The sequence below is a fragment of the Xenopus laevis genome, chromosome 9_10S (assembly GCF_017654675.1).
Source record: "Xenopus laevis strain J_2021 chromosome 9_10S, Xenopus_laevis_v10.1, whole genome shotgun sequence".
In the NCBI taxonomy this organism is placed as follows: domain Eukaryota; kingdom Metazoa; phylum Chordata; class Amphibia; order Anura; family Pipidae; genus Xenopus; species Xenopus laevis.
In genome coordinates, this window is record NC_054388.1 from 71,780,771 (window position 1) to 71,808,679 (window position 27,909).

The window sequence follows — 27,909 nt, forward strand, 5'->3', positions numbered from 1 at the left end:
GCTGACCAAGGGAAGATTTCTGCTGCTAGAAAGCTTTACTTATTCAGTGCCTGGGAGCAGAGGGACAGAGTATATTCTATACATTACCATTACCTGATGATACTTATGAAACTGCTCTTACTGCTATAAAGAACTTTTTTCTGCCAAGAGTAAATGTGGTTGCTGAAAGATATAAATTCTGCCAACGTAGACAACTTAATGGTGAATCCACAAAACAATTTACGCAAATTTGGATTCGGTCGGGCAGATGGATGCGGCTGAATCCTGCTGAAAAAGGCCGAATCCTGGATTCGGTGCATTCCTAGTTATAAATGCTGTTGACGTCAGTATCTGTCGGTCTCTTGCTATGCTTTGAAATGCACCATGATAATTCCAGCACAGTCCATATCTGTACTGAATGATTGTCAGACCTTAAATATTACATACAAGTTTCTGCTTGTGTTCAGTAGCTTGCATACTAGTAGCATTACACACCTCCAATCAAGTTGACTGTTTTGTGCCAGAAGTGATGCATCTGCCTGTTGGTTACATAGGGTAAAAGTAAAACATGATCTACCTCTTATTAACTGGCTCATACCATGGACAGAAGTTTTGGCCATTAAGTCATAGAAACATTCTTCTGCAAACTTTCCCTCTCTCAGTTGCCAGGAATTTCGGGAGTTGTCCTTTAACAGCTGGAAAGCCGAAGGGTGGCAATCCTTGAGATAAAGCATAAGTAGGGAGTAAATCATTTAACCTCGCTACACAATCACATATTATGATTTTGTTCACTGGCAGGAGAAAAGAATCTGCAAGATGTTTGGCATTAGTGGAAGGAGTTAGGAGGCTACAAATACAAGATGCTGTTGTATGAATGGCTTTCTTGTAACATTTACACATACATGGGAACAAGTGCCTCTATACAGCGGCTTTGTGGCAAACTCCTAACAGATTGTAATCACAGAACTCTACTCACGAATCTGCTTTCAATCCAATGGGTGGGTGGTAATTTGCTGTCCTTCAAGAATGTCATTTTTCCTATTTCCCACAACTGACTTTCAGTCTTTTAAGAGAACTTGCCTATAAATGAAATGAATGCTAGCCCTTGCAGTTGGAGGCAGTTGGAATGTAGTAAAATTTTTATAATGGATTACAGACTCTGGGAAGGGACTATGACTGTGGGAAAGCAGGTATAGTAGAAAGAGACAGTGCCTATATAGCAGTGGGGACTTGGGCTTCCTCCTGAACGGATAGATGAGGTTGTCGTACCATTTTAAGTCTATGGCAAGCAACCCGAGTAGCGACAAGTTTTTACTCTAGCAGAGGATGAAACATCTGATGTGTCATAAGGCTTATTATGGTTGTTGCTCGCTAGTTGGGGCTCAAGGATTTCAATATAAAGAGGCTCTACAAAGTCAGTTGTATTGCCCAGGACCCTGCCAATTCTAAAAATATAAGGTCCTACATATGGCAATGCTTCCATAAAAACAATAAATGTATATATTTATATACACATACAAAATAAAAATAAACTCACTCTTCGTTATTTATTAGAAGCCATAAAATACAGCCCCAACTGCAGGACTTTTCTTTTCTCACTCTGACCTTCTATCTCCTTCAGCTCCCACGGTTGTAAAGTATTTAACTGGCATAGCCAGCAGCAATCAGTTAGTGGGAAATTGTGTTCTTGATACCACTCTCTAATTTTCAACACAGCCGTCTCTGTGCCAAATGTCTTTGTTCTCAGACACGAAGGATCTTTTGAAAACTGAGGCCGGGCTTTTCCAAACTCTTACCATCGTGTGTCATAGGGTAATATAATGCTCCATAACCGTACTGTCACACGAGTTGTCTGTTAGTCTGTAAGGTACAAGCCTGTTGGACAGTCAGTCATACCAAGTGCTTTTGTTTAAATGACACACAATCTTTTTAATCCCTTGTGCACTTCTGTATAGTCACACCCACTCATAGTATTCACATTTAGAAACTTTGGTTGTGAAACGTTGAAGAAAGAAAGTTATAATGTTTATGATATGGTTTAAGTGATCCTTAACATCTTGTGTAGTAGAGCTAGATGTCAGGTTCCTCTTTGTATGTAACTTTTTAAAACTTTTATATTACACAGCATACAATAGATTTAAAAGCAGAGTGGGATCAACATGCTCTTACGGTAACTAGGCCAATAATGTGGTGTCAAATTCGGGACATTTTAAAAAGTTTTTTTTTTTTATAGAAACCTATAATTTCATCCATGATGTGATATGTTCCTATTGTCTTGTTCATTTTGTTCTTCATAAATTTAATTCATTTTTCCTCAACAACCCCCCCCCCCCCCGACACACACACACTCTTCTTTCCTTTGGAGCCTGCCAGGCAGAATGGAGACAGTAATTTGGAAAAATACTTTCTTGACAAATATTTCACATATCACAGTGTATTGTAAAGCCTGAATGCAACATATGATATGATAACATGGAGGGTGCTGCAAATGTATTTATGTATTTATTAGTAGGAGCTACATGACATCCCAGAAACTGAACAGACGACAATTTACTTAATCATTACTTTAGATTTTTTTTAATTTTTGCACACAGATAATAAAGAGGTAGTCTCTCTCACTCTGGATGTGTGTGTGTGTGTGTGTATATATATATATATATATATATATATATATATATATATATATATATATATATATATATATATATATATATAAACAGGCCCGAATCCTTCTCCCAGGCCGAACCGAATTTGAAACCTAATTTGCATATGCAAATTAGGGTCGGGAAGGGAAATCGGTGACTTTTTGTCACAAAACAAGGAAGTAAACATTTTCGGATTTCGTTCTGTATTCGGCCGAATCTTTCACAAACGATTAATAATAGATTCAGTGCATCCCTAAAAGAAAGTTGATGGAGCTTATATAAATGCTACTGTAAGTTTGAAGTGACTTTATATCGCAATGCTATAATACCCAGAAAATAAATGTTAATGTGGTTGAAGATTTAGTTGTTCTATATAGTTTTCTGCATTTTTACACAATTTTTTAAATATAGGAATGTGCCTAGTACAAATCATTTGATATGTTTTGGGATATTCAGGGGAATGCTATGTCTTTTACAGAACTATGTATTTTTATAGATAGATATGTATTTGTAAAATAATTTATCAGTGGAATATTGCTTACAGGTAATCTTCAGTTTTCATAAAAATTCTGAATTAACAGACAGAACTGGAGATTTATATGTTTACATAAGATCAGGCTATTTCTTCAACAGACAATTTACAGTATATATTTTTTTAAAAAAAAAAAGATAATTTTTTAGAAATGCTATTTTACTTGGCCGAGGGTCGAAGAATGAAAATGTTTGGGTGCCCTTCAGACTGATCTCAGGTTAAGAGAATTCTCATTCCTAAATAGGAAAACAAGTGGAGATTTATTACAGCTGTTCTGCTCAATGAACTGTCAAATATAAACTGTCCACTGAATGTTAAACACCTTCTTTCCCAAAACTATTAGCTCAAACCAAACATTAATTGGCTAAACTACCAGAGGCATGAAATTACCCGCCTGGGATTAAGGCAATTTACCATGTTAAGGGACATTTTCAAATTTAACATTTTCTACTCCCCCGCTACCACTGATTGGCCCAATCTCTGGCCATAATACCTGAGCCAAATTGATATCCCGGTAGCCCAGTCCAACCTGTCTGAAAGATATTTAACAAAAAGGGGTACTGGGAAGCAAGTAGCGCAGCACCATTATTTAATAACTTTGATTTATACTGAGCAGAGTAATCTGGTTAATGATTCTGTAAGGGCTCTTACAGACGAGCGTTTTTAGCTGCTCTCCTCTGCGTTCCGGTTTCGTGCGCAGGGGAGCGCAGGAGTAGACGCACTGAATTATTTTCAATGTGGCTGTACTCACACAGACGCATGTAAGTGCCAAATGCAAGAAAAATGCAACATACTGCGTCACAACCTGCGTTGGAGCTTATATGCGTCTGTGAAAAGAATTCAGTGCGTCTACTCCTGCGCTCCCCTGCGGCTGAAAGCATGAAACCAGAATGCAGGGGAGTGCTTAGGGTGGTGGCCAGATATTAGTGCAGTTTGGCCAGATTCTTCTTCCATAGACCATGGTCTCTTCTTCACTCTACACCATTTTTGACACTTGTAAGGTATATAATAAGATTACCAGTTTGTAGATAATCCCAATTGTTTAACCCTTCAACAGGAAGGGTGATTTAATTTATTTATTCAATGATACCATTGCTGTGCTATTATTAATTTGTAATAAAGGGCAAGTAATACAGTTAGAAAACTGTTTGCCTAAACAGGAAATTAGAGCTAAATTCAGTATATTTAATACTTACTGAAAATAAATCTTATATCATTTTACATGAGACCGTCCATGTAGTGGAAGGAAATTACTGTATTGTTCAGTATAAAATTCTGTAATTTAAAATAAACATACTGATAAACCTTGTCCAACTGATTGGCACTGGGGGCTGAGCCTGTAGCTTTCTCCTATTGTTGCTGCGTCTCCTGATTCATTAACTATGCATTCAGAGTTCTGACACAAAATCCCCTCCCTAGAGCCTTGAAAGTGATATTACACAATTTTATACAAGCATTGAGTAATTAGCCCAGAGAGCAGAATAGATAAAGAAGTGCAATTGTGAAAACCTATTTCTCTCTGATGCTTCAGCAGGCTGTGATTAATTACTGTGCCCCAGGGCCATGGGAATATAATTAACTTTTTGTTTATTATTTACAAAATACTGGGTGTAGGCAGCCAAGCTCTTCAGCTGTGTGGGGGGGGGGGGCGACTCACACAGGAATGACTTTAATACTGGCAATGTCTGAAGAAGTGTTTTACGGACCATAATCTATGTACATACCTCTCATTGTTTCTCACCCTTTTATTCTAAAAAGAAGGCATGACTTAAGGCTGGTCGGGCTTGTGTGGGCATGACTAGTTCAGACTAGGGGCATGGCCTAAATGGTCCTGGTTTTTACTGTAAAAAATGTTGTACATGTATGGGATCCGTTATCCAGCAACCCGTTATCCAGAAAGCTCTGAATTACAGAAAGGCCATCTCCCATAGACTCCATTTTATCCAAATAATCCAAATCTTTGTAACCCACGGCAATCCCCTTTTATAGGGCACAGCGACACCTTGTGGCTGCTTTTGGGATCAGCCATGCTACACCAATGCAAGAGCTCTGCCCCTGGAAACTCTAGGAGAACCCACTCTCAAGCCAAACAGGGGAATTCCCAGACCATGAGGTCTTAGACCATAGGATTAACACTACAAGTTCCTACATTTTTAAAAATGATTTCCTTTTTCTTTGTAATAATAAAACAGTACCTTGTACTTGATCCCAACTAAGATATAATTAATCCGTATTGGATCAGAACCAGCCTATTGGATTTATTTAATGTTTACATGATTTTCTAGTAGACTTACGGTATGAAGATCGAAATTACGGAAAGATCCGTTATCTGGAAAGCTCCAGGTCCTGAGCATTCCCATAAGACATTTTTTTTTTGTACATGGATCCATATTAATTTGGCCACAAGAGGGCCGCCTCCTCTATGCACCTCTGAAAATAACCATTAGCCAACTGCTGGAGTGTTTTTTTAAGAAACAGGACCTAGTCTGTTCTTCATGGATATATGGATATATAAGGGGCCAACATTGTGATGACTACTGATGGATTCTGAAAGCAAACAGATGCTGTTTTGCTTTAATTTTCTTCCTCAGTGAAATAAGATACTCCTGAGACATTCATTTAAAAGATTTACCCCTTGATAATGCCAAGCAAGCATTCTGTCATACAGTATCTGTCATTTTTTTAATTTTAAAAATCTGCTGTGGCTTTTTAATTGCAGTTGTAGATATATGTTGCATAAGTAGATTGAGCTACTATGGCAGCTTCTACTCATACCCAAAATTCAAAAAAAAAGTAGGAGCACCTTTTAGAGGAGCAAAACCCTGGAATTTAACACCTGTCGGTCAGATGTAACATAAAATGTACCTTGTGCATTGAATTATGAGCAATGGCAGACATTTCATCATCCACACAAAATCTGCTCCTGTCTGCGACAAAACACCCAAAAATACCAGTGAATTAAAGTATTAGAGTGCCCTGCTTAAACTACTAAAGTCTTACTGCATTTTTCCCATCTGCAATAACGTGATTCATGTGCTTTACCAACAAACTAGGGAAGCAGAATACATCCATATTTAGTTTTGCTGCCTTTTAGCAAGTGTATGCTTATATCAGCACCTCTGGAAGGAAGGAACTGTATTGGAAAGCAATTCCATCCTGATTCCTTGTTGGATGGCAGTAGGAGATCTGTCTCATGGCAACCTGGAATCCCTTGTAAGAATTGTCTGGTGCTGGAAGCTTCCCATCCATGTACTTGGGAATGTTACAAAGGGCACATTGTAACAGGCTTAATTCTGCGCATGACTTTTATCTTTCCCCATACAACAGTAGAACGGCCATGTACTGTGCAGCTCAGTGACTGATGGCAGCGCTGGCACATACCCTGTAATGTATGACAAGTTGCAGCATGGTGCCTTTTGCCAAACAATACCCCATTTTGCCTGAAAGATCAATTACTGATTGGCACTGGCTGGCAGCGCAAAGGGGTAACAGTAACACTTATTATTAGTGTTGCCGATCCTGTGCTGCTTTAGCTGTTGTTAAAGTATAATTCCCAGCACCCTACCAGTAGCTGAAGATTGCAAGTGAGTGTTGGGGGTGATAGTTCAGCATTACCCAAATTCCAATAGGTCTTCTTCCTTTAAATAAAGGTACAAAGCAAGGTCTGTGTTGCCCCAGGAAGCATAAGTATGATTGCTCTTTGGTTATTTATATCTAATGGTGAAGATGAGACATTATACGCATGTTCATCTGTGGTCTGACAAGCATCTGGAACCTCTTCTATTGCAGCTATGTTCCCAGCTTACATGAAGCCCCCAGTGCCCAGAGGAACCATAATTTCTGAAATAACTGTGTGCCTGGGATTTACCAGCTTTAAGTACTTAATCCTAGAGATGCTAAAAGTACATGTTCCCAGCACAGTGTGCTGTAATGGGTCTGACCCCTCTATTGGGTAAAACTGCAGCATTACACATTCTCCAGTCCAGTTGTATGGGATGTACAGTATGTACTTTATATATATATATATATATATATATATATATATATATATATATATATATATATATATATATATCCCCAATATGTATTCGTTATATGTATTAGTGCACCAGTAGTAGTGTGGTTATAGGAAGACTATAGAGAAGCGGGTTTTATGGTATAAAAGAAAAAAGAGACTGAATTTTCTGAACAGTTTGGCAGGGGTTCAGAATCTCCATGGATGTTCGAGCAATGTACCCTGTATCACAGCATGCCATGTTGGATACGATGCATCTGCTGCCGGCACGGCTGTCTACAGAGAATGAGGAAACCTTGTTCCTGTGACTTCTTAAATGAGGACATTTTGGGGACCTATTTTTGTTACATAAATAGGTCCTAAGTAGAAGAGATACCTCAAGGGAAATAGGTGCTGCTGTTAGGAGCTACATTGTGCAAACTTTTGATGAGGAGGCTAGTAAGGCAAGCCTCTACTAAGGCATTTCTGACATCATAGGGAGGCTCCGAGAAAGACCTATGCTGCATATGATTTTTTTTTACAAAGCTTTTTGGTTGGCCCCCTAACATGGGAGCATAGAGGTGCTGCATGTGGCCTTAAGGATGCTTTTTGGACATCGCTGATATAAACACCCAAGCTCTTCTCTCTACACTCTGGCTTTTCTCTAAACTTTTCTTTTAGTTCATATGAGCCATTATAACATTCATACTCCCCCCTCTCCTGTCTGTACAATCCTCCCAACTGTTTTTTTTAATGTATCTGACTTCTAAAACAAGTTGGAAAGTCCATGATTGCTGGCACTGATCTTGTTCAGGCAAGTTTAATAAACCCATCCCAGCAGCCTGCAATCACTTAGTAAAAAGTAACACAAAGGAAAAGCTAATGTAAAATGGGCAGCGAGCTCTAGTGTCGTTTTTGTATGGTGCTGTTTTGCATAGGTTACTATAATAATCTGTGTCTGGGAATTACCTGGCTCCAGCAGAATTGATTCAGGAGTCAGTACCAGGCTTGCAGAGAATATAAAGTGGCAAAACTTTATTTCAGTTACATTTACAAATAATTTAGACATGTTGGCATTTTTAAAATGAATGTATATTAGAAATTTCCTTATAATTAAATTTCCATGCATTCAGAATTCAAAAACAGTTTTTGGGTAGAATTCCCCTTTCATGCAGTGATCGTGTTGCCTTTCTTGCCAAGTAAAACCCAAGATTTGCCTGAAAATTAAAATCACAATTTTACTTAAAATTGTTATTAAGGAACAGTGTTGCATTTGGCATATGATTAATTTTATCATGACAAATTATTATGGCAGCTTCTATATTACTTTAAATGGTAGAGATAAATAAGGCTCGCAAGGCATGAACAGTGGTGACTGTATGCTTACTGAACATCTGTAAAATGATAGTATTCTATTCTTATCAGTGGGTTGTATTTTCACTTTAATTCATATGGAAATTGTCAATTTAGCTCTGTCTTGTAACCATCTTCAGTCAGTCCCTGGAATAAAAACTGTCATTGAGCAGACCTGGCTGTGATTATAATATTCCTTCTAAGTTTGTAAGTTTTAAGTTCACTGCAGTGCAAGGAATTTAATGTGAAACAAAAAGCAGAGGAAGTCGGCTCTGCATTTATCTGTGATACATTTACTCAGACTTTTGAAATTTAACCCCCTTGTAACTTAGTAGCTTGTGAAAACAGAGCCCAAGTAATTCCCCACGTCTTCCCTTGTGCGTTTCACATAGTGCGAGCGACTGAGCATAAGAGCACTTTAACCTGGACAAGAACTCAATAGGGGGATACTCTTTATATAATAATATTATAATAACTCTGCCATACAGAACAGATTGCTGATACATGAGCAAACTATAGTGTAAAGCATGCCATAAAATAGCAGAAATCAAGATTCATTCCTATATGGAGGAGGAAGCAATTATCTGAGTCTTTCTTATATTACTGCTGATTTATATCCAGAGCTGCAGAGCTTTGTAAGCAACTTGGGTGCACAGAGAAGAATTTTTCCAGCCTGCTGACAATTACACTTACTGAAACACTGTGCACACCTCTGCCTATAGATTAGTGTTGTGAAAAATACTTGCACTCTGTAAACCAGTCAATAGTCAAGTCATCCCTGACTGGTAAGCTCTCCAAGCAAAACTTTCATCCTTGGCAAACTTTATTTCAGGGATATTTGATTAACTATAATCTCTGAACAGCTGGGGTGCCTAGGAAATGTAAGCAGCAACATTTGGACGTCTCTGATAACAAGTGACCAAAAGTGGGAAAATATATTGATACAGGTACAGTATGTGTAGAATAAACAACAGTTGTATTTGCAGAGGAGTTAATATACCTGAAGCAGAGACACACAATATTAAATATTACTGATTTGAAATGCTCCATAATGGTGAAGGAGGAAAAGGTACATTCTGCTTGCAGTCTAGCTGCAGTGTCATTTAGTTTGCGCACACCTACATCAGAGATTAGTTTGGGTAGAAACCCTTTTTCTTTTTGTCCCGTACCAAACTCTAATCTCTCGGAGCCTCAATTTGTGCCTTTTGATGTGAGGTCATTTAGGGAAGAGCCAGGCAGTTTTTTCAACTTTCCAACTCAGTGTGGGGCCGGCTCCTGATAATGAGGGTTGGATTGGTATTTCTCTGGCCACACCTCCATTCAGCTTCTCGTTTGAAGGGTAATGTGTAGATTTCAAGCTGTAGAGGACAAGTCAATGTGATCAGGCAGCCCTTGCACATCTGTAGGGATACTGAGCTCATGGCTTTAACACGGCTTAGCCTTGGGATCACAGTGCTCGTGCTCATTTTACCTGCTCTGTCCAATGGCCAGTTCTGGACAGACTGGTTGTGGACAGGGAACAAAGGGACTACAGTGAGCCCGACAACGAAACCTGTGATTCCAGCAACTACTTCAGTGCAAAGTACTGTGCAGCATCACTCACCTGATGCATCACCAACTACATTGCACCGTACACCGGAGGCACTCCTCTTAGCCCTGCATACATCAGCACCTGTAGTCCAGCACCCAACTGAAGAAGATAACCTGCCAGATGCAACATCCGCTCACTTAGAGCCAGCTTCTCTGTCATCATCAGAGAAACTCACACCTTCAGCAACACCTTACACAGAACCTTCACCCACAGCATCCTCCTCAGCCGTACCCAAGCCCAGCACAGTGATTCTAACCACTGAGGGCAAGAATGACAGCACAGAGACAGCAGGAATGACCAGACCCCTCCAAATGACAGAGTCCCCCACTACTGTCAGGAGGCAGGAGGAAAAGCAAATATGGAACATCTTTAGCGTGCAGAAAGGAAAGGAAAACGTGGTGTCTGGGACTTTGGCCACAACTCCTGTAGTGATAGATGGAACCAGTGGACCCACCATGTCAGAGGCTCCAAACCCTCTCAAGCTGGAAAGTGAACACAACATTTCTGGTGTAGGGGCCGAGATCTTAAATGTAGCAGAAGGAATTAAGAACTTTGTGCATGGCTGGGAAGATAAAGTTACCAACACCACAAAGCAAATTATTACCCCTGACACGGAGATGGTGACTGTCACGACAGTCAGAAGCCTTAACATTAATGACACTGGTACCTTAAATCACAACGATGCAGAACAGAGAGAGAATACTACTGAAAACCATACAGAGCGTCCAGTGTCTGAGCCACATAAACTGATCTCATCCCACAACAAGACACTTCTACCAGGTATTTCTTCTTTTCCAGTGGATACAGTGGTTGCTGCACCTCTTGGCAATTCAGTGTCAGGAGTCAGCGCTGACAATGTAGAACCAGTATCCCCAAGCAGCCTGTTGGTATTAGGAGGAGCAGCCCTAATCCCTGGCACAGTGGATGCACAAACTTTGCTCACGGATCACACAGGCAGCATGCGCAGTGAGATTCCACTGAAAGTAACCTCTTTTTCCAGTGGCCTATCCCATGATGTGTTAAATTCATCCCAATTGAATGGGAATAACAAACAGAGTTCTAACACCACCAATCATGTTTATAAGAGCCCTGAGCTCCTGAAACATTCTGGGATAGCTGCCACTCTTTATGGTGTTTCTGCACCTAATCATTATGTAACTAGTCTAAAGGGACATTCCCATCCATCTGAAACTGATTTACTAACCAGCACTAAATCTTCCATTCCATCTTTTAGACATAATAGCTCCAGGACTGCTTTTATCTTGCCCAGATTGACTCCATCAAATTCTCGCTGCTTGCCTACCCCTACCAGCCTCTCCTTCTGCAAAAGATTAGGAATTGACTCCTTTCTGCTCCCCAATTTTCTGAATCATAGCACTGTGCTGGAAATTCAGGCCGCTTTGCATGATTGGGAGGGGCTGTTTAAATCTCGGTGTCACCGTTACCTGGAATCGTATTTGTGCTTGCTGCTGGCTCCAAGGTGTAACGCTGGCACTGTGGCACCTCCGCTGGTGCCATGCCGTCAGTTTTGTGAGGTACTGCAGGATGCCTGCTGGAATCTTCTGGAGGGATCACATCTCCCAGTGTCATGTGACTCTCTTCCTGAGAAGAATTCTGGGGTTTCTTGTGTTTATATTCATTTTTATGCAGGTCCCAAAACACAAGTTTCTGCATCTTCGGAGCTGACAGGTAAGTGGCAACAGCCGGTCAGTGGTTCAGAATATAACTACAAAGGTAAACATTATAGTGTTACGGTTTGTGGATAGCTGCTAAAAACTGGCAGGTTCTGGTTAAATGCCTGTGTGTGTGTGTAGGCTAGTGATCTAGTGCCAGGCTTTGTTTCCTGCTGCTTGTTAGAACTTGTAGAAAGAGAGAATTTATATCTGCACTGTTTAATGGCATATTTCTATCAGAAACAATGCCGGTAACTGTTTGCAGAAACATTCGTTAAATAAGCATTAAACACCTGCGGCTCTTTAACCATTGAAGAACAAGCAATTACACAGTGTCAGCAAGTGTCATGGCACAGGGTGTGACTCCCCTGCAGAACACTCCCATAATCTGCAGCAGGCAGGCAGGTTACTGATTGATGATTATGGGGGTACATTTTAGCAGCTGAAGAATTCATATTTGTTTACCCCTGCACAGGGTAATAAGGTAATGGTACACAAACAAGCAACTTATTAGTTTTCATACCGTGCCAGTTCCTTGCAGCCTTGGACAAGTCATGTCAAATTTAGTATGTACTTGTATTAGTTGATTTGTTTAGCACATATATTTACTGTGCACATCAATCAGAACCACCACTGGTTCCCTCTCTAATCCTGGACCCTATGTTGTTATGCCCTTACCACAATGATTATGGCAACAATGCAGAATAGTGAGATATTCAAAGACCATCATGTGGGTTCCCTATATGGTTATGCGGAATGGTTATTAACCAGTAGCTTGCATCAAGCAACACACGATACAACACTCAGAATCCTGTGACAGTGGTTTATTGTGCCAACAAACTAGGCAACGTTTCGGGCCAATGCTCTTTCTCAAGCCTCTCAACGCAACTCACCCCCTCCTCAACATCAAGAGGTTTGAGAAAGGGTGTTGGTCCGAACCATTGCCTAGTTTGTTGGCACGGTAAACAACTGTCACAGGATTCGAAGTGCTGCAGCGTGTGTTTCTTGTAGTTATACGTGGGTCCCTGGCAGGTGGACCAGCAGCTTGCACCTGACTCTTTACCCTCTGCCATAGGCAGCATGATTCCCCTTCACTTTTATGGCAAGTGTCTTCCAGCTGTTCAGGATGTAGCGGAAGACTACATTGGCATTGATATTAGGCTAGGATGACGGTGGGTACTAGGTTCCCCAGTGTAGCCACATTTCAATAGCCAGCTACAGGAGCACATACAATATATATATATATATATATCTATATCTATCTATCTATATATATATATATATATATATATATGTTTGTTGACCCTTGAAATGATGGAAAGCAGTGCAGTCTAATAACATCTAATCTGTGTAGCAAGTGTCTAGCATGCAACTCAGATAATTCTTGGCTTGGTTTGACTGGGGACTTGGAATTATTCCAGAGAAATTCTAGAATATTCGCTTGGGTGTCTATAAGAAACATTTTCTCACATGATTTCCTTCAAGGTGACCTAATAGAGAAGCATGGCTGGTTCATAATGCAAATAAATGTACATTATTATATCCAGCTGAGGTGTTGTAAAAGTCCTTGGCATTTCCTGATATCATGTTTGTCATGGAGCTAGGGCAAGAATATTTGGTACCCACTCAAGGGTGGTTTTATGCACCCCCACATACCATTATCCAGGGTCACACCTTAAAAATCTTAAGGCTGGCCAGGCACACAGTCCTTAAATTTCTCACACTGCCACCCCCCTCTTGTCCATCCATTGCTTGGCCTTGATAGAGGGCCCTGTGAGGCCCGAAACGTTGCCCTTTGTTTACTTGAATTGGAGCCAATAAATGCCACGAATATAAACACATTCATCTTGTCAGTGTGCCACAGTCCTTTGGACTTTACATGTGTATTCCCTAACCCATGGCAGGTGGGATATTTTACTGCTGAGCACCTGATTTCGAAAGAAAGCATACAGAGGTAGAGCACTTCAACATTGTGTGTAAAAAGTCAGAAGTGGCTTTTTTTGTTTCTGCTGGAAATAGTAAATATAGGCAATTCCTATTGAAGAGAATGCGGTAGTATTCTTGATTTAATATTTCTAACTTCTAGGTAAAATTTTGATATTTTTCCCCTGTAGAAATGTATAGCAAAGGAATGGGAGGAGGTGTGGCTCCTTAATTTTTGGCTTTTACGATACTGGAGGGGGGTTGTGGATTTTTTATGATACTGCCCACACACAAGAATAGGAGGTCTGACAGACTAGGATTTTCTCTCTAGAATGACTGGCTGCAGTCTGCTGCTGGCCTTAACCAAGATCTAACAACAGGTACAGATGTGTAGAGAAAACCATGTTTATTTTTTTTATAAATTAGTTATTTTTAGTTAGCAATCTTGCTTCCTTGTTGTTTTTTTGTGCAGTTTGTGGAGTACCCATGTTAAATAACATCCCACATTTATAATTTGCTATTTGAGAAAATAGTTTAAACACACCTTCATGCACACCCAAACACGCTAGATGACTGAAGGGAAGCCTGTGTGAAATTCTTTGTATACACTGTGTTTTCTTCTCACCACTTAATTTTCACTTTGGCTATAGTGGGATGTTCTAGTTTTCTTCCTTGGCTACAGTGCATTGTTCTCATTTTGCTTCGTGGCTGTATTGTGTTGTTCTCCTCTCTCTCTTTTCCTTGGCTATAGCATGGTATGCTTGTGCCCTCCTCTTTGGCCCTAGAGTGTTCTCCTCTCTATTGTCTGTGAAAGCTACACATGGCCTGATTCCTTGTGATTTCATTGTTAGTGCCACAGAAAAGGATTGTGTTCAGTTTTCTAACACATCTGAATTAAAGTCTGGATCACAAGGGTGTGTTATAGTTCACTTTATGAAGGGGTGTTGATCAGATTGATAGTTCTGACTGACCGATTGAGATACACTTTGAACTGTTGCCCAGTGAGCCCATGTGTGGCTTGAGAACAACTTATTTACATAACTATAATTTTAAACTTAGTTTGTGGGCAGTTTAAAGTTGGGACCATACTACCAGATTTGTCCTGATGAATGAGCTAGTAGATAATTGGCCGATATGACTACACACTCTAAAGGTGGCAATACACGGGCCGATATAAGCTGCAGATAGACCAAATTGGCAAATTATTGGCCAGTGTGTGCGCCCCTCCGACAGGCTTCCCTGATCAATATCTTGCAGACAATCGGCCAGATGTTGATCAGCCAGGTATAAAAATCCAGTCGGCTTGAGGACCACATCAGTTCGTTAATGCAGTCCTCGATCTTACCGCCTGTAATTTCAGCATTTCAGCCCTAGACCACAATCGAATCAGCCGGATAGCTCTCACCTCAAGGTGGGCATATCAGAGAGTGATCCACTTATTTGGCCACCTTAAGTCTAGGGCCAGACCATATGGATTCTTCACAGATAGGGAATCCACTACCCCCAGCAGTGACGGAACTAGGTGGGGGCGGACCCTGGTGCGAGCCGTGCAGCCGGGCCCCGCCCCCCACCCTCGTCCGTGCGGCGCTGCAGTCGACTCCAGTCAGCGTGACTGCCGGGGGGCCCTGCGGGGGTGCGGGCCCTGGCCCAATTGCACCCCCTGCTCCCCCGGTAGTTACGCCACTGACCCCTAGTGCTCCCCTTCTCTTCTTCAGGCACAACAGATTTTGAAATCCGCCCTTCTGCCTGGACCCGAGTGGAAGTAATGATTCCGGGTGCAGGCAGCACAGCAGAAGAGGAGCAGCAGGTTCTCGACCTGCGGAGATCCTTGTTGTGGGGCCCTAGCCTTATAGCCAATTGGTCTATGATCCTTTTATTTTTCATTCACCTTCATTTGTCAATATGATCAGTGGCTGAAGGCAGATTCCAGTAAGACATTGTGTCATATGGATCCATGCATGTGAGGACATGTCACCTAGTTTGGCTGCACTGTGGCTCCTGTTCTAGTTAGGGATGCACTATTTTGGATTCGGCCGAACCCCTGAATCCTTTGTGAAAGAATACTGAACTGAATCCGAATCCTAATGTGCAAATGCAAATTAGGAGTGGGAAGGGGAAAACATTTTTTGTGACAAAAAGTCATGCGATTTCCCATCCTGCCCCTAATTTGCATATGCAAATTAGGATTCGGATTCAGTTTGGCCAGGCAGAAGGATTCAGCCTAATCCAACCCTGGATTCGGTGCATCCCTAGTTCTAGTCTATAGACTTAACTGCATTTGTTCCACCAGCTAACACAAACTATTTACTATTCCAAAAAACTTTTTGTATAATAATAATATAGCTTATTATTGCCTGACCACTATCCTGCTAAGAAGCAAAATTCTGAATTACATGTCTAAACCTCATACCAAACTAGGAGAGAAAATCAATATGAATATTTCTAAGTGACATTCAGTAATATATAAAAAAAAGTTGTAATTTTCTTTTTCTGTCTCTGCATAATTTGTCTCTGTCCCATTCTCACGATGGGTTGCAAAGCAGTGTCACTGCTATATGTGGTATTTTCCGAATGAGCCTCCAGAAAATAAGGTCTGTTACCCCACCACATTGAGGAAAAGGACTCCTGTATCCACTCAGAATGTGCAAGGATCCATATCAGCAGCTTCTGATAATTATTGATTCAGCAATAAAACAGAATAAACAAAATAAGCTCTACTTAGTAATGTTTGCCCCAGTAATATCAATGAACAGTGTTCATGGTATGCTTAGGGCAACCACTACTAAGTAGTTCTTGAGTTACCAACAATGGCCTCAATCAATAGCACTACGAGTCTTACAATGAATAATAATACAGGTATGGGATCCGTTATCCAGAAACCCATAATCCAGAAAGCTCCGAATTATGGACATCTCCCATAGACTCCATTTTATCCAAATAATCAAAATTTTAAATAATGATTTCCTTTTTCTTTGTAATAACAAATACCTTGTACTTGATCCAAACTAAGATGTAACTAATCCTTATTGGATGCAAAACCAGCCTATTGGGGTTATTTAATGTCTAGTAGACTAAAGGTATAAAGACCCAAAGTACAGAAAGATCTGTTTTCCAGAAAACACTAGGTCCCAAGCTTTCTGGATAACAGGTCCCATAACTGTACTAAAAGTTGGTTTTAAGGTAAGATAGGCATTTAAGTCGTCCACCTGGTTAAATCTGATTGCTCCAATGAACTCCTTATAAATAAGAGGAACAATCTTTTAACCTTGTAATAGTAGTTTTGGCCAAAAACCTGTAGCCTGTCCCCTACCCATTCTTTTATATCTGATGCAGATCTGGAGGTGAAATTGCTGCTGGTACACAGTAAGCTTACAGCCTGCTCTGATATTGTACTGATACTGTTGGGATCATCTTTTCTAATGATCCCTGTACATCTGTTATGATGTGATATACTCCTTCCAGCTGCAAACACTTGTTTCCTCAGCAAGAAGTTTTGTCTTCCTGCCCAGAACAGCTGTTGGTTAGCATTTAGTTCAGTTCCAAATAATGTTGGTTATGCGCAGGATGTTTCCCCCGTGGGTATACATTTCTCGCACTGCTGGCATCTAAAGATTCTTATACAGCCACTATCTCACAGAGCAGCATTGTAGTCTGAAATCATTTAATCTGCATGCTACAATGGGAATTCTGAGAACTGGTCACGCATCCAAAGCAAGATATGGGGCGTTCTTTCAATACAGAATGTAAATCATATGCAGCTACATGTATTCAGCAACAGCAGTTCTGTCCTTTTAGCAAATAAATCAGAACGTATTAGAGAGGCCTTCTCGTCGGAAGCCATCTGTACTCTGAGCCACTGAGCTAAACGGAACAGAAAGCTTTACTGCAGATGCAGCCATATAAACACTGATCCAAAACATTAGGGCTGTGCTGATTTATGTACTCAAGGATGATCCGTCATTAACCACAAAAGAATGGAGCCCACGGAATGTGGAGTTTCTGCTCCTCCGCCCCAAGCTTTGAATCCTCATTCAATTGTACCCATTAAGGGCTAGTACACACGAGGAGATTCGGGGAGATTTTGTCGCCTGGCAACTAATCGCCTCATCTTTTGAGCGACTATCTCCCCGAACTGCCTTGGCGTTTTTCCCCATAGGTTACAATGCAAAGTCGCCTGCGCTAATGCACACGCTGCAATGCATTTTCAATAGTCGCCCAACGTTTCCTCACTGAATTGGTTCCTGGTCAGATGGGATATCTCCCTGTACATTGTTATAAAACATAATTGCAAAAAAAGAAACCCTCATTCCATTTATATACCTTAATGTTTATCTAACATTTATTTCCCCTTGTGTGTTCACATAATCAACTTTCTTTCTTTTATTTTATATATTTCTTTTATTTTCTGCCACATTAGAGGTTCAGATTTCATATGCAGGTGTGGTAAAAGTTCAGCGCTTTGTTTGGCCTGTCTTATCCAGTGCAATTATCAGTTACGCTCTCATAGTACCTTGGCAGTTGGTTGTGTATGGGGTAGTAAGCTGCACTAACAATGCAAAGGAAGCCATGTATTACGTAATGTAACATGTAATATGGCAGCTTTATCAAATATTATTGTTGAAGTTGCTTCCACTATACCTCTGCTTTTTGTAGCATTGGGTGCAAGCTGCTTCCCCCACTGCCAAGGGAACTGGATACTCCAGAAAGAATTGCTCTGCACCACTCTGAAAAAGTGCCAAAGCAGTATTTTCACCATTTCGGAGTGCTGCAGTACAGCTTTAGTTATTTGTCTAAATGTAGAGAAAACTGTGTCAATGTTCTATGCATACATACAGCAAAACCCTAATATGTAATAAAAGCATATTGTATTTACAATAAAATTAAAGTGGAAGTAAAGCTCCAAGGTAAGTTTTATTATATCAGTTACTTGCATTGCACAGGGCTGAGGGACCCCTTCCGTGTTATATACACACAGGTCCATTGTATGGCCATTTGGTTCTGCCCAGTGCAACAAATGTAAAGAGTATAAGCTTCATATTCCTTTTAACTGCCACACAGCATAGTACGAGGGTCTGTTTTTGGAACTTTTATGCAGTGTTTGACTCAGGCCCTACTTTCCCTTTAAACATTTTAGACTAAAGCATTCTTTCGTACACCAGATCACAGGTTTACTGCGTTTCCGCATTGGCTACTGAGTGTAAAATTGGTGGGAGATTGCTCTGATTCCATGTGAAATAATTCTGTCATTGCCAACATATCCCATCTGTACTGTATAAATGAGAGATTCTTTCTACATCGTCGTCACATTTCACTTTAAGGACCATGACAATTTCAGCTGTTCTTCTTGCTTTAGGATTTTCCCATGAAGATCCTGTAAAGTAGAAAGTCTCCCGGGATGCAGTGAAATGCAGGATCATCTCGCTGGGAAAAGAAGCATTTCAATTAGATGCTTTTATTTTGCAGTTGCCACCATTGCTTATTTAAAACTGATGAAAGGATCATTAGGGTATACAAATTAATAATGATGTTCCTACACAGTCCCTTAGGACCATGGCACATGGAGCATTTTGACTAACACTTATGAATAACAGTGATCTTATAAATCATCTGTCACTGGTTCCTATAGAAAAGTATAGTAATTTCCTCATGTGCCATAGGCATAGTTTCCTCTGTGTGCCATAATTGGCACATATCACCGTTGTTGTGAGATGCTGATAGAGGAGATAGTTGTCATGGCAGGCACCATTTCCCTTACTGAGGACCATAATATGCTATGTAATTATGTAGAGTAGGACTGTCCATGGCTCACCAACAGTGCTTTCTAATTCTAGTTTACAACTAAGAAGAAGTGGAAGATAGACTATATCTATACACAGAGTATATATCCCATTTATACATAGATTGTATGGTTGTATATATTGTATTAACCATGTACATATAGCTTTTTTTCATTCTGCATGCTTGTTTCTAGCTGAATCATTTTCATCTTGTTTTCAATGTATAATTATGCACATTATATTCTCTTTATTATAGCTCAGCACATATAATTGAGATAACGGGGCAAACATTTGCTAAGAATTGTTTTCTGGTTTATTTAACAGACAACTTCGGCCTGGAAGTTGGCCTCTTGCAGTTGATTGGAGAACCTGTACCTAGTCAGATCACCAAAGTGCTTGGGCCCGACAAGACTCCTGCCTATGTATTTGATAAAGAAGCCAATACAGGTCAGGTGGCCCAATACCATCTGCCCAATCCCATGTATAGGGATTTCTCTCTTCTCTTCCATGTCCAGCCAACAACTAACAAGGCCGGCATCCTGTTTGCCATCACTGATGCCTCTCAGTCCATTGTGTATATCGGGGTGAAGCTTTCTGAAGCCAAGGATGGGAAACAAGACATCATCTTCTACTACACAGAGCCTGGCTCACGGGATTCCTACATAGCTGCTACCTTCAATGTCCCATCACTGGTGAATCGATGGTCTCGCTTTTCAATCAGTGTGGAGGATGAAGAAGTTGTACTGTTCATGAATTGTGATGAAATGGAAAGGGTGCGCTTCGAGAGATCTCCTGATGAGATGGAACTAGAAGATGGCTCTGGGCTCTTTGTTGCTCAGGCAGGTGGTGCTGATCCAGATCGATATCAGGTAATGAGTTTTCAACTGAATATACTATTCCAAACTCTTTATTTGGGGATGGTTGCCTAAAATGTCTAAAAGATAGCCAAAACAATAATAATTGCTTATGTTACTGTGTGCCTCTTAGAGCAGAAGGAAGAGAGAATAGTTGGCCTGAGTTGAGTGTTCTCTTTAACTACTCATATAGAACAGGGCAAATAAGGGCCTACCAACATTAGTAGGATATATGGTATTATAATTCAATATAATACTTTAAACAGTATTATTATAGATCAGGACATTATCAGTGGTTATAACCTTTTTGGTTTTATCATTTCTGGGATGTACCAAGTTTTGGATTAATTGACTGGGTACAAATTAGGATCTTAACCTCAGTTGTCCTGCTGAGATTATTTGGAGTAACAACAATGAAAGTAAAGTAGTTTAATGTGTGACCTGGAGTATTTTGAGTGCTAGTTAGTGATTAAGATGACAAGGATTTCAAGGTTTGCTGGCCAAGGCTTCGGGTCCTCAGTTCACTGATGTGTATTTTCAGTACCAGAGGAAGTTCTTTGACACACGTGGCCTTTGCTAGAAAAGTTGCTTCCCAATGTGTCCAGTAGAACATGCCATGACATGAATAAATGAGTAGTACTGGTTGAAAATATGCCTGTATCTGGAATTCTGAGGTTAAATGGTAGCTATGTCTCAAGGCTAGAACTAATTTACTAACATTTTTTCACTTCCAAATGATTGTAGAAGGATGGTTTGGGTAAGATGTGGTGAAACATTATAATTTGTTCTTCTAGATCAGGGATCCCCAACTTTTACAACCCGTGAGCAACATTCAGAAGTGAAAGCAGTTGGGGAGCAACACTAGCATGAAATATGTGATTGCCCATTTGGTAGCCCCTATGTGGATTGTAAACCTACCTTGAGGCTCTGTTTGGCAGTGCACCTGGTTTTTATACAACTAAAACTTTCCTCCAAGCCAGGAATTCAAAAATAAGCACCTGCTTTGAGGCCACTGAGAGCAACATCCAAGGGGTTGGAGAGCAACATGCTGCTCATGAGTTACTGGTTGGGGATCACTGTTCTAGATAAACCCACCTTGAAGGTGAATTATTAGAATGGGAATTGGGGTGAACACTTTTGCCCTACATATGCTTGAAGTTATGGCTGAATGGCTAATAAAATAATGGTTTCATAAATATGTAACATTGATAGTGAACAACGGGTAGGACCTGACCAAATGCTGGACCTCAAACAGGTGCTTTAACAAAATAAAGTCCAAAAAGCACAGATCTTCATGAAGGCTGGCGTTAGACAGTTGTAATTCTCATATAGCTTCCCACTAAAGACTGTACAGTAGATGGCTGAAGTAGATGGGAGAAAAATGTTCTACAGTAATATTATATGCATCTTGCTTTGTGTTTCTTTTCTGTCACCTACACAAACACTCTATTTTCTCTCCTCCTTCACTTATCTCCACTGTTCCGTTCATTGTGCTTAGTGTAAGGTTATTCCGTTCTGGACACTGGGGGTGTGAACAGATGAATTCTGAGTAATGTGTTAAGAATTTGCTGTCTGCAGTATGTGAACAAAGCAGTCGTTTATACTTTGGAAATTAAGGAGATACACACAAAGGGGAAATTGAGTGCTGAAAATGGCTGGATATGTGTTTGATAATTAGTGTTGGGAGGGAGCAAGGGATTCCTATGGGATGCTGAACAGCTGAGGGAATGTCAAGTCAGATGGTTTTATTTGACTTCAGTTACAGACAAGTTATTGCCAACAGGATAAGAGGGTCACGAGCGCTGCCCTCTCAAGCAGAACATAGCGCGTGTGTAATAGTACATAAATCCTCTGGATTTAATAAGGCTGAAATTCATATTGTTTGATAGTTTTAGGAAGCAGAATAAGCCTTGGTAATAGGTATAAACACTATGATAAATATTTAAATTTTGCATCCACTCAGGAAGCTTTTAGGAAAGAACAATTGTGAATATTTTTTGGCTTTCTAATCTGTCACTAATAGGAAGTTCTGCCATATGGCTGATTTTGGTAATTTATAGAATAATTTAACCTGATATGGTCTCTGCTGGACATCATTTGATCTGCAGGCTCCTGGCTGGGAAGGCACTCTCAGGGACTTGTATGGCAGATAAGAATTCAGTGCTCTCTCTGCTTTTACGCTTAGTCAGTCAGTGCAGGACACATGCAGCATAAGGCCATTGTGCTAGGTTAGTGTTTGGCTAATTCTTTAAAAAAAAAAGCTAGCTTTCCCAGGGCCCTTATCTAAAGTAGATCTGTGCATAGATGGTATATCTGACCCTATGTCTTTACCCATGCTGCGTACTATACAATTTGGGGGCACATGGATTTACATGCAGGTTAAGGCACTACCCCTGGGTCTTCCATGCTCTTATAGGTTGGAACAGGGCAGCAGGCAGAATATATATTTGTTTGAATTGGAGTTCAGACACCAGTGGGGGTCAGGGAGGGTTTTTTTTTATAAAATAATCAAAAGCAAATGTCAGGGCAGGCAGTTATAAAAAGGCAAGGTTAAGCAAGCAAGTCGAGGAACCAAGCAGAGGCAACATTCTTTCTTATTCTAACGTTTATTTAATTCTCTGCAGAAAATGAAGACTGAGGGAACCTGCAAAATTTGGCTTCCCATCTGTTCTTAACACTTTAACATTCCCTGGCCGTATGAAGACTGGGGGATGCAGGGAGTTGTACAGTATCACATGCTGGGAACTGTAGTGACAGGTGTTAGATCTCTGCCTTACAGAGATTTAGTATTTAACATTTGGACCATCACTCCATGTGTGCCCAGCTTTTGGGGATTAAGCTGGCCATACATGCCCAGATTTGGTCTGGCAGTTTGGCTGAATTGACTGTTCATGATTGTCAGCTCTAGGATTTTCAATAGACCATTCTGTGATCCTGCATCACATTTGCTCTGTCAAATTGGACATAGCTGCAGATGATTTCCTTTGTAGGCAGGTGCATGATGCCTTGGCAGAGGCTGAACTCACTTCCTATAGTTTCGATTGCTTGGGCTTTGCTTCCAACCCAACCATAGTATCCATGAACCTGAAAATGTTTGGTTTGCTGGTGCCACACTTAGGGGCAGATTTATCAAAATGTGACTTCGGATTTAGATAAATAAAAACTCACCCTCGTTTTTATTAAATGGTGAGTTCTAACTTATTTATTAAAATCTGAACTCACAGATAAATCTGTCCCTTATTGTGTGCAAGTGACTGAACAGTCTGACACAACCACCTGGTCCACAGAAAAATGGGATCACTGGCAACCATATCAAAGCCACAAACCGCTACCAAAGCGCAGATCAAGAATACCAGGAATCCGGCACAGTTAACATCAACGTTCGGCTTTATTCACGCATAGGAAGGATGACAGTGGAGGGTGTACAATTCTAACGCGTTTCATGCCCCATAGCTGGGCACTTCATCACTGGCAACCACATGCTTGTAGTGGTTAGTTCATTTTGTGTATGTTATAGATTGTGCTGCTGTTGACAACTTTTTCATTGGTATTAATTGTTTTATTTTTAACATTTTATAAAACAATTGCTTTCTTTTTTGGCTGTTTTCATATTTGAAATGGGGATCACTGACCAAATAGCAAAACAAAAAGCTATTATTGTCACTTTTTATTACTTATCCTTCCATTCAGGCCTCTCTCGTATTAATCATCCAGACACACATTTTGTCAGATCTCCTGAAAAGTTGGTTAGACTTAAGGGGAACAGTAAGACCAAAAATTAAAAGTTTTATAAAGTAATGAAAATATCATGTTCTCTTGCCCTGCACTGGTAAAACTGATCTTTTTGCTTCAGAAACACTACTATAGTTCATATAAACAAGCTACTGTGTAACAATGGTGTAAATTGAAAAAAAGGCTATATGGCACAGGTTAAATAGTGGATAACTGATAACACCATTATGTTCTACAGAGCTTATCTGCTACCTGCTGTGGAAGCTGAGCCTTTTCTCATTTGAATGGCTGCACCCATTGCTACAATATAAACAATAGTAGTGTTTGTTTCTGAAGCAAACACAGCATGTTATACAGTATTTTTATTACTTTAAAACGCTTTAATTTGTTGTTACTGTTCCTTTAAGAATGTTTTTAAGTGTGCTGCATGTGTAGCATTAAGATTGAACTAAACAGTCTATGCACTTGTGATTTACTTCCCTCTTGTGGTACTGTACTGCAACAGCACATCTTCAAACTTATTTCTTGGGTATTTTGTGTGTGTGTATTAGTTAAGGTTATTTGTTATTGGTACATTCACTGGTTGGATTAAACCTATTGTACAGGTGCTTGCCCCTACCATAAAAAGAATAACATGAATAATGAACTGCACACAATGTTTTATAAAGTGACGTTTATGTTTCCCTGTTAGCTATTATTTTACAAAGACAGTAAGACTCGCACAGTAAAACAGACCAGACAAGACAAGGGTCAGATGAACAACTTTTTTTCAGTGGGAAAGTCGCCCACTCTGAGATCCATAGTCCCCTATGGGAGTAGGCAGAGTCATTGTGAACTTGGCTTCCAGCAACTTCCCAGCAATGTTCCCTGGAAATTTAAAGATGCTTCCAATATCCAAATACATTTCAGTAGGGCTACATTATCCACTATATTTAACTCATCTTTCCAGTGTTTCCTTCAACATTGTGCCTTGTTTTGACCCCTTAATCATTTCATCGCTTAAAATGTTGCATTCCTTGCTTGTAGGCTTTCAACAATAATTCCATTGATGGTGCTAGTAATAACATAGAGTAGGGCAGAGAAAGCATTTTTATGGGCCTCACTGATAAGGTCAGCCTCACCAAGACTCAAGCATCTGTACTGGTCTTGGTGATAACTGGGTTTTTTTTTATCTGCCTTATGGCAGTTATACATGAAACAACCCTGTATAGTATCCAAATGATTAATTTGCAGGCTGTCAACCATACAATGACCATACACTGCCTCCTCTTCACTTCCTTCTCTTCCAGTGAAACATATACTGGCTGCCTGATCAATAAACCCTCAATAATTGCACTGCTTGTTGGGCCACCAGACACATTCCAAAATGTTTTACATTTCAGAGAGTAATATTTGCCGCCCCCCCCCCCAAAAAAACCCCAAAAACAAAGCAGTATTTGGATTCAATATATTGGTCGCTAAATTTGAAGGAATTGAGGGAAAGATGAAAACTCGCATTATATGATTCATAGCAATACTGAAAAATATGTGTCATTTTTTCCAGTCATCTTGAGCGTAGTACATGGGTACAGTTTGCTCCAGACTGGTAGATAGCTTTTATGGGTTTACAATATATTTACAATATTACAGATATGTATCTGTGTGTGGAGTTCCTGCACACTGTGCGCTATCTAAAAAAAAATTGTATTCTTTTCTTAGGGTGTCATAGCAGATCTAAAGATTGTAGCTGATCCAAGAGCAGCAGAACAACAGTGTGAAGATGATGGCGATGACTCTGATGGGGTGAGTAATATTAGATAAATGTTTCTTGGAGTGAAATCAGATGCATATTTACCATTGCTTGAGGAGATAAGTATCCAGAAGTATTGCCAAAAGACATTCCAAAAGCCAAAGTGTTTTTTAGGCTTGAAACTACTCTGCAGAGAATTATTTGGAGGGATGCCTCTTGATTCTAATCTTTACAATGGCTACTTGATCAGTTACAGGTATACTTTTAAAAGTACCTTGTTATGGTTAAGTTATGGTTCCTAGTTAGACATCTAGGGGCACATTTACTTAGCTCGAGTGAAGGATTAGAATAAAAAATACTTTGAATTTCAAAGGTTTTTTTTTGGCTACTTCGACCATCTAATTGGCTACTTTGACCTTCGACTACGACTTTGAATCGAACGATTCGAACTAAAAATCGTTCGACTATTCGCCATTTGATAGTCGAAGTACTGTCTCTTTAAAAAAACTTCGACTACCTACTTTGCCAACTAAACCTACCGAGCACCAATGTTAGCCTATGGGGAAGGTCCCCATAGGCTTTCTAACCAATTTCTGATCGAAGGAAAATTGTTCAATCGATGGATTAAAATCTTTCGAATCGTTCGATTCGAAGGATTTAATCGTTCCATCGAACGATTATTCCTTCGATCGTTCAATCGAACGAATTGCGCTAAATCCTTCAACTTCGAAGTCGAAGGATTTAACTTCGAGGGTCGAATATCGAGGGTTAATTAACCCTCGATATTCGACCAATAGTAAATGTGTCCCCTAAAGTATTCTAATTTATTTTGGAGATTCCCATTTTTTTGCTTGCACTTTACCATAGTGAGTAGACCAACATATATTTTTGGCAGTGGTGGAAGAATTGATTAGTGACGGCTCAGGACATTATATATGTTTCTATTTGAAAATGACCATTTACAAGTTTGAAAAGTCCATTACTTGCAAAAAATTCTACTCTTGGGTTCATATTGGGATACAGGCCAATGGGATGGTGGAAAAATGTTGTTTCTCAAGCAGCGTGACTTTTACAATAATTTCTTTTATTTCTCACGCAGATCTCTGGAGATTTTGGCAGTGGTATTGCAGATAATGATTTGGTAAGATGCCGACCTCAGCAAGCAGTAGCTGTATCATTCCTTAACAGAGAAACAGGGCTTAGGCATATATTTGACAAAACGAAGCTGGGGGTTTGAGGCACACAACAGTTGAGAGGAACTAATTGTGACTCATGGAAACAATTAGGAAGTGATATGAGGAAGGGTCATTTGGTCTTTGAGTTACATGCCTGTAATGTAAGTGTTGCATTGTACTCTACATAAAGCAGCAATTTATTTCTATTTTATATACACACCCTACCACTTTTTAGCATTATATGGACTGTATTCATTCAAATAATTATTTTAATTTAAAGGCAATGCATTCCATAACATCATAGAGGCTGCACCCAATTACGACCCAGTGAAAAGACACTGTGCAGATGTGTACGCAGCTGATCCTAACATAAACATGTCCTTAGCAAAATGACAAGTGTGCCTTGAGTGTTTTATCCTGGATAAAAACTAGTGACTGAATAACCTTAAATAGTTTCTTATCATTCTCATTGCAACTTATTGTAACTGTTGCTCAAAAACCCTGCATTTTCTGCCCATAGTTGCTTGTGCACACAATCATTTCCATTTTCTATAATGAGCAACGCTTTTGAGTCAATTCCTGCATTTTTTTTTTAGAGTTAAATTAAAAAAAGGTAAAGAGAGGTGAATAAAAGTATGAACAATATGAATTTTAATGTTTTAATGAAATAGGAACTTTGCTGGTATGTAATAACAATATTTACAGGATAATTGACCTCAATGTTATTTTTTTGGTGTGCACAAATTACTTTTCTGGAGCAATGCCAAGTACCCTCCTGTGAAGCTCCAAGAATTACCCATGGCTGATTTCCTTTGCACATAACCACATGACACCTATCCCTACACATCAAAATTCCAGACCAGCAATGATTCCACTTGGATGGAAGAAAAAGTCACTTCCAATTTATTTATACAAATGAAGATAACTTTACCATAGAAATGGCATAATAATA

At 39.9% G+C, this 27,909-nt stretch overlaps 1 protein-coding gene across 5 annotated transcripts in view; it reads left to right on the forward strand.

The window, feature by feature from the left end:
• Positions 1-27,909, forward strand: part of col18a1.S (collagen type XVIII alpha 1 S homeolog) — a 112,705-nt gene that overhangs the window by 48,037 nt on the left and 36,759 nt on the right. For 2 of the 5 annotated variants that reach the window (XM_018237344.2, NM_001088739.1), the window contains 3 exon segments: positions 19,792-20,336; positions 25,752-25,835; positions 26,882-26,923. In XM_018237344.2, the coding sequence (XP_018092833.1) occupies positions 19,792-20,336; positions 25,752-25,835; positions 26,882-26,923 (671 nt within the window). 5 annotated transcript variants of the gene reach the window in all.